Source organism: Lactuca serriola, chromosome 3 (genome assembly GCF_051521515.1).
Source record: "Lactuca serriola cultivar US96UC23 chromosome 3, Lser_US96UC23_V15, whole genome shotgun sequence".
NCBI lineage: Eukaryota > Viridiplantae > Streptophyta > Magnoliopsida > Asterales > Asteraceae > Lactuca > Lactuca serriola.
The window spans coordinates 58,829,123-58,837,478 of NC_136410.1; the positions used below are offsets into that span (position 1 = coordinate 58,829,123).

The 8,356-nt window shown below is 35.5% G+C and overlaps 1 protein-coding gene across 1 annotated transcript; it reads right to left on the reverse strand.

Annotated features, from left to right (window-relative positions):
• Positions 1–5,588: 5,588 nt before the first annotated feature.
• LOC145092379 (ERV-F (C)1 provirus ancestral Env polyprotein, putative (DUF604)) lies at positions 5,589–8,104 on the reverse strand. The gene is made up of 4 exons (XM_079030308.1): positions 7,443–8,104; positions 7,050–7,365; positions 6,275–6,808; positions 5,589–5,944 (listed from the first exon to the last, which is right to left on the reverse strand). The coding sequence occupies exons 1-4, from the start codon at positions 7,904–7,906 to the stop codon at positions 5,834–5,836; spliced, it is 1,425 nt and encodes a 474-aa protein (XP_078886434.1). The 5' UTR covers positions 7,907–8,104; the 3' UTR covers positions 5,589–5,833.
• Between the last annotated feature and the right edge of the window lie 252 nt (positions 8,105–8,356).

Consider the following 8,356-nt stretch of genomic DNA (forward strand, 5'->3'; position numbering starts at 1 on the left):
CGATCCACGACGTCCGATAGGAGGGTAACACAGTGGTGGTGTGATAACGACACTGCAGGCGGCGGTTGTTTGGCACATCATCGGCCGAAAACGAGAGGGAAGTGGGTGGCGGCTGGAGGAGCGCACGAGGTGAAGGTGGCTGTTGGAGGTCTTGCGATGATGGCGACAACCTTCATGTTAGGGTTAGGTCACAAATGATTCATCGTAATGCATATATACCCAATCCTTATTGTAACTCTCCTATAATTACATCTCCAGCCCCTCCTTCTCTTATTCCTTTCAATCTAAGTACCTATTTTACCCTTTCAACCCCATCCTCTAAAATTCTTTTCAAATAAACTACAGAATTCACTCATTAGCCCCTTGACCTCTAAAATCTTTATAATAATCCGGAGATTATATATTTTTAACACCCTAAACTTTCAATTATTTATTTTGGGCTACTATTTGTTCATTAATTTATTTAATAAATAAACGGGTTTTACAGTACGTGTCTATTTCACCCTTGAGTCTATTCCCACTCCTTCGGTATCTTTCAACTGGTACAGGTATATTTCACCCTTAAGTCTCTTCCGACTCCTTCAGTATCTTTCAACCGGTACAGGTCTATTTCACCCCTACATTTAAGTATACAGTCATATCAACAAGATTGACAAAGACCACAAGCACATACATGCATATCAATAAGTGTTATAAATATAACTATCATCCTACAAACATAATCTAGTAGGCCAGCATTGGTGCCTTTTACCCATGAGTACAGTGAAGAGACTCGCCTCTCAGACGACAATCAACTGCGACTGCTCTCACTGCCGAATCGCTGGTGCTATACCCTGCCTAGGTGATACAAGGTAAACCTTTAGCCCACTTTTCCAAAACTAAGAGTTGACCAAAAGTCAACTTAGTTCAGAGATTTAATGGTAAACCTTGGCCATGCCGTGGGCACAAAACGACAGAACTGTCGACTAGTCTTAGGTCGCCACACCGTGGCGACCTAGTGCCATGCTATGGGGACCAGTCTGAATGAATTATTCGAGTTAAGCTACCCTTAACTCATTCTCAAGTGCTCAAAAGCCCAAATATACTCTTTCCCAACGTCTTGGTGGATAAAGTTTCCAACTTTATCCATTAAGACAAGAACTCGAATCCTAGGTTCTAAAGGTCATTTAAGAGGTATAACTCATCCATTAAGTCCTTAATCATAAGAGATACAAGCCTACACTTTCCAGAAGCATTTTAGGGGTCCTATTAATCTCTAAAAATGTAAACTTTATGGACATGCATGCCCCACACATGTCCTTCCTCAAATCTAGGTCAAGAAGAAGAAAAGGCCTAAATCTCATGCAAGATTTCCAAATCACAACCATTCTTTAGATATATGAGATATAATGTCCTTGGGGCTCCTAAGAGTCATAAAGCTTCAAACTATATCTATTTTCTTTACTCAAAATCCAATAAAAGAGTTTATCAGGAAAAAAATAACTCTATATCTCTAAAGAGAAGATAAAAGACTAGATCAAGAGCCTTGCAATCGGTCCAATAAGATGTTTTTAGAGGTTAGGAGTGTTGCTTGTTGGTCTTTTGAAAAAATTCTCCTCCACTTCCTTCAAAATCACCAAATACTAGCAAATGAGCTCCAAAAGCTTCAAAGAAGATAAGGGTTATGGTTTTTAGGGGTTTGAGAATGATGGAGGCTGAGGATGAATAAACCCTAGCCTCCTCATTCTTTTTAATAGGTCATAAAGCCCGAAAATCAGGGTTTTTTTAAAATAGGCGGCCACACTGTGGCACATATGGCCATGTCGTGGTAGATCTTTTAAACTCCACGATCAGTGAAAACATTGCCATGTCGTGGTAAGGCTACACCATGTCGTGGCCACCCAAAATGAAGTTTTACTAATATAATGGATTAATTAATACCTGGAACGAATGTTACAAGAGATGTAAAAAGGAGAGCGAGAGAGATAAAGTAAGGGATGAAGAGAGAGATGGAGGGAGACGGAGGTAGATTTGTGGGGCTAGAAAGAGAGATAGAAATAGAGATGCAGAAAAGCAGAGAGAGAAAGAGGGAGAGAGAGAGGGAGAGATAGATAGAGAGAGAGAGAGAGAGAGAAAGAGCGAGAGAGAGAGAGAGAGACAGGTGGAGCTAGTGATGTGGAGTGGGAGAGATATAGAGATAGAGATGTAGAGAATGAGATATAGAGATGGAGCTAGAGATGTGGAGAGGGTGGGAGATGGAGATAAAGATGCAGTGAGGGAGAAAGTGATGGAGCTAGACATGTAGAAAGGGAGAGGGAGATGGAGATAGAGATGCAGATAGCGAAAGAGAGAAATACAGAGAGAAGATATAGGGGTAGAGATATAGAAATAGATAAATAGATAAAGATGTAGAGAGAGATAGAATATGAAATATGAGCCACACACATAGTCACATATAGTAGTGTATATAGAGACATAAAGAGATATAGAGCATAAGTATAGAGATAGTGAAATAGAGAGAGTATGCGTAAATGAGAGAGAGAGAGGGGAGAAGAAAATTAAGAATAAATATAGAGAATGAAAGAATGAGTATCTTATGAAAGTCTAATGACAACTTAAGTAATTGTAAGTCCATTACTATTGTATTTAAAAAAATGTTTAAGTTATGATTATTATATGAACTGAAATAAGGATTACTCACTAAGTTCTTGTCGCTTATCCTTTTTGTGATGTGTGTTTTGCAGGTAAATTTATATTAAGCAAGGAAAAAAAGAAAAGAGATTGTGATACCCAACTCGGATCATTATATTTAATTTTTTTTACCCGATCATTTTGATAACTACGTGTACTGGACTGTTAATGTAAGCATACACCAATATGTTTTATTAAATAAAAATAAAAATTTGGATGGATCTTATGTTAAAAAGTCGAGTGTAACACTAACATACTTTTAATGTCTATTTTAAGATTAAAATAACCTTTTAGACATTATAAATGGATCACTACTATTAGTTTGATCATCAAATTCTAATACAATACAACATCTCAACAAGTATCTAAGAAGAAGAGCAAGAGGTGTTCCTGCACTATCCGAGTAATTATTGTCTCATAGAGTTAATGTTCCAAACGACTAACTGCCATAAGTTATGAGAATGGATTTTCTAATATGTTTCCTAAGGACACATATAAGAAAGATTAATTATAACAAATATTACTATAATTAAATATGAAATGAATTAATTATAACGATTATTATCATATATAAATATAGAATGCATTAATGATCTCCACAATAAATATATTTTATATTATGATCCATATTAAAAATCCCTTATGAGAATAAGCTTCTATAATTGTGACAAAAAACTATAACACATGAGAAACCTCATTTAACGGTTTACATGTTTCAAACCTCTTACATGTTTCAAACCTCTTATGCAACGGGTAATCCAATAATTCTAAATTGAATAAATTACACTAATGGCCCATGTAGTTTATGGTAATTTGTATGTTTGCTCCCTAACCTTTTTTTTTTAAATCGGACAATCTCTTCTATTTACTTTTGTTGCGGGTTTGGTCCCTGCCACCCTTAAAAAGACTATTATGCCCTTAATAATTCTTTTATTTGTATATAATTATTTATATTATTAATTAAAAAATTTGTTTAATAAAATATTTTCCTTATTACCCCACACCCTCAAAATTATTGCCTATTAACAACACTACCTCCACCATCAACCCACTTACCTCCAACCATAACCATCGGTCACTCCTAGTCATTCACCACCGACGACCACCAGACGAAATCTAAAATTCAATCCTCAATCAAAAAGCGACCATGTTTTCTCTCCCCAAAATCAATCTATTTGATCAAATCATATATCAAAATCAGTTATCATGAAACAAAAAAGCAAAATCAAGGGATGTTGGATTGTAGAATCAGCAAAACCTGATTACATTTAGGTACTAGATACGATCTACAGGGGATGAAGTCATTGATCCATCCAAACCAGTCGCATTTGACATAAAGGAAAGTGCAAGCACGCAAGGGAACCCAAATTACAAAGGAAAAATTGATCTGATTAGATACATTTCACTGGAGGAATTAGACACCCAGAACACTAGCTCAACATGATGAAGAAAAGTAGCTCAACAAGATGAATCCATAAATCGGTCTCTTTGTTGGCATGGGAGGAGAGGAGGGAGATCGAAAGTGATGTAGGTAAACCCTGACGAAGTAATGAGAGGGTTCTTGAATCATGTATGAGGAACACCCGTGCTCTATTTTGAAGATTGAAGTTGGCTAGGGTTTGAACTTTGTAGGGAAAGGGGGGAAGGAGGTGGGTGAGGGGTGAAAATGTCGGACGCCAGTGGAACCAGAGGGTGTGATGAACGTCGGCAACGGGTGCGACGAGCTCTAGAGACGAGACGACATAAAGGATGATGAACATAAATTTTTTTGGCTCTTGATGGAGTGCACGTCTACGTCTTTTGTTGAGTTTTAAAGGAGAGAAAATGTAAAGATGGAAGGGATAAAAGGGATGGACCACATATCTAATTTCATATATATATATATATATATATATATATATATATATATATATATATATATATATATATATATATATATATATATTTAATAATAATAGCATTCTTGATAATATAAAGATTAAAAAAATATTAAGGAGGGCAAAATAATCTTTTTAAGGGCGGCATGGACCAAACACGCAATAAAAGTAAACAGTAGAGACAGTCCGAGTTAAAAATAAAAGTTAGGGATCAAACACGTGATTTACCCCTAACCATAAGGACCATTCGTGTAATTTACTCTTCTAAATTTTAAGTATGTGTAACTTTAAAAATTACAAAAATCAAAATGAAATTTGTTTGAATTCAAGTAGAGAATGCATGGACAAAAGATGGGTAGTAGCTGCCAAATTTGAGCGAGTATTATACCAAGACTTGCATTAAATTTTCAAAAATATTTCTATTTATACTATGAAACATTAAAATCTTGTTCGGTGATTAAAAGAAAACCTAACTTTACGTCATTTTTAGCCAACAACTACTGCTATATTTAATGTAATATGTCTTTTAACTAAACTTTGATGTTAGTTTCTTGCCATTCGTGAAATTCTATTTTTTTTATCCGCTTTGTATCCACTCATCCATTTGAAATTGAGATGCTCAATGTTCATTTAGTTTAAGGCGTATTCATTAAAATTAATTAGCAGCTGAAAGCTATAGTTTTTATTTATATATGAGTGTTTGATAAAATTAATTAAAACATTTTAAAACATTTAAAATTAAATAAAATAATTTATCTAGAATATGTTATTGATTTTTTTTAAAAGGTAATTAAATCAATTTCCAAAATTATGAAAGAGCTTTTTGTTAAAGACCACTTGAATTGTTTTTAGATATAGAACTTTTTATTTTAACTAAAAACTAGAAGTTTTTTTTTTCTAAAAAAAACTCTCAAAAACCGTGTAACGGTACATCATGGCTTAAAAAAAATAGGTCTAATAAGACATTCTTTGGACACCTCATTGACCAAAAAAATAGGTCTATGGATATTCCAACTTATAAATTCTCCACATCTTCCACTATTTCAACACAAATATTTTAAAAAATATATATCAAAAGAGAGAAATAAGAATACATTTATTTGACCTCTTTAAAATTAAACAGTTTTCATCCACTCAGAACACCTTTTGTACATGATTTGTTTCCAAAACTCTCACTGTAAGCTCTTGATTCATGTATATTCCAAGTATGTATCGTTTGATTTGATCATTTAGTGGTGTGCTATTTACAAGATTAGCAACACACAATATAAACAGTGTAATGAATGTTAAGGCATACGAATCAATTCATCTTCATGGCATTCCCTAATACCAATTTCCAACGTTTCTTGTCTTGACGTAGGCAAAACATCACAACATTGTCGTCTAGGCGCTTGCAACTGTTACATAAAAATCCAAATAATTAGAGGGGCTGATTTTGATAATATTCAATCTTTTGGACCAAATAAGAAAATGCAGAAATAGTAATTGTTTTAAGGAAAATTACTAGTAGTAAATGATTGCTCCGGTGATCTCCCGATGGCACTACAAATATGCTACCTTCCACAATTTGCAATATGACAAATATCGCTAGGTACTTTTTGAGTTTTTCAATTGAATCATAGAACTTCTTTCTTATTGGCAAATTAACCCAATTAGAAGAAATTGTTTCAAAATGGTCAAAAGTACTCGCTTTTACTACTCATATCTGATAAGTAAGCTAGTGTTACCTGTTTCGAGTTGAGAGCTAACTTTTGAGCATGCACTTTGATCATTTCAATTCTCCTTGGAGATCCCAAATCAGCTGTGCAGTTTTCTTGTTTCATCAATCTGTAAATGCTTGTCGTCTTATCTCCATTTTGGAATATATTGTTCATATGGAACACAACAGGTCTTCGACAAGGATCCTTGTTAAGTTCCCTCATGTCAAAACCAAATAGTGTATGCAACACATTACCCTTTTTCCAAGGTTGGAATGTTGCAGGGATGCGAAGAACGTCAGGCAAGAGCACATGTTTTCCAAAGACTTCGACTGCATATCCCCATGAGACTGAAATTGTCCAAGAAAACCAACGATCATAGCACACTGTCTGTTGTATGATCCTATGAGGGTCTAATTCCGCGGCTTTGTACAAATGACGCATAGCATCTCTACTTGTCATATTTGGAAACATTGGATCCATGTAATCGGTATGGTGAAGAGACACTAATGGCGCCATTGGATGTGCTGCTAATATTCCATATGGATTTCCAGTCATATCCATCTAGTTAAATTTTAAAACCACAAAAATTAATACAAACTCTAAAAATAATTAGGGGCTGGTTCTACAATTTGTCAAAGTTGAGTAGTCAAAATGTCAATCAAGAAATCTTTAGGGTTAGAGAGATTCTTATTATTTTTATTGAATAGGATGTAACGTGTATAGATCGTACGATAAACGCAAACAAATAAAGAAGAGAGCTCGAGAAGCATAGATGATATCAATGGCGATGAGTTAACTTTACCTGATGAAAACCAGCTTCTCTAGTAATACCGACTCCAAGTTCAGCCAAACACGATGAAATTCTTCCATCGCTTCCGTACAGATGCGGGTATCTCTCCAAACACGAATCCAATACCTTCGCCAGTGTTTTCGCCAATGGATAACTGATCGCAAATCCAGCTCCTCCGAACGCCATAGAAAACGAGAAAAATGTATTCTGTACAAAGCTTTCCGAGTTTGATCCGATGAAATACCTCAGATCATGATCGTATTTTGATAGCGTCTTCACCAGATTTTCTGGGAAGAACACCGTATCATCGTCACCAAACACGAACCATCTGGATAGTAACCGATTACTAATCAGATATGATGGTAATTAATTCACAAAAAGAATTCATATGGGTTTCTAATTTACCTGACGTTGGAATGATTTAATGCCACCGTCTCCGACACAACCCGGGCGACACGGATGGCTGACCGGAGACCACCACGCCATGTATAACGAAATCGGGAGGTGTCATCGGAGATACAAACCGGCGGGAGAAGAGAGGCGTCGGATTCGGAAGGGGCGATTTTATTATCAACTGGAACATCGAGAAAAACACAACCTCGCATTTTATCAGGCTTCCACCACATCTTCACGTATTCTTTCCTCTTCGGCCATGATTTCGCATTGGATGCGATCCCAAAAACGATGTGATCGAGTGAAGTAGAAGATGAAAATCGATCACCACCTAGCAACAAGATTCTGGTGCTAGGTAGAAGCGAAAAGGAAGAGAACAAGAGATAAAGTATCAAACCAATAGAAGAGGAGATGAAAATGAGGTTTATGAATCTAGAATTGAATTGGGTTTTGAAGAACAAGTGAGAAACCTTCATGGTGAAATGGGTATTGAGATTGACAGATTTAGAGGTGTGAAATGGAGGAAATGGATGATTTATTTATAAGATGAACTATGGGCGCAAGTTATGGTTGCAGTTGCAGGTGAAGTGTTTGAGCAAATGATAAGTTGAAGTAGATTTGAAGGTTGATCAGAAGAGACTTTGTGGAAAAATTGGAAGAAAAATGCGAGTGAGTTAGGCAACCAAAGGTGTTATTTATTGGATCATTTGGGACAGGTGTTAATGTTGCTGAGCAAGAAAAGTCAACTTCAATGGAGACCGTTGACTAATTATTAACAAAGAAAGAAAGGAAAATCTTTTAATTCATACTTAGTTGCCTTTTTACCTCGGGATTACTATACATTTTTCTAAAAAAATATTGAGAAATTGGTTGATGGTTGTTAAAAATTTCAAAAGATATTATTTTTTCCGGAAAATCTGTAGAAA

Excerpts from the sequence above, each read along its gene's own strand:
- LOC145092379 (XM_079030308.1), bottom strand. The coding sequence starts at position 7,906 with ATGAAGGTTTCTCACTTGTTCTTCAAAACCCAATTCAATTCTAGATTC. Across the intron at positions 6,809-7,049 it reads GAGAAGCTGGTTTTCATCAG|ATGGATATGACTGGAAATCC; the intron begins GTAAAGTTAACT and ends AAATTTAACTAG. Across the intron at positions 5,945-6,274 it reads TAGCTCTCAACTCGAAACAG|TTGCAAGCGCCTAGACGACA; the intron begins GTAACACTAGCT and ends TTTATGTAACAG.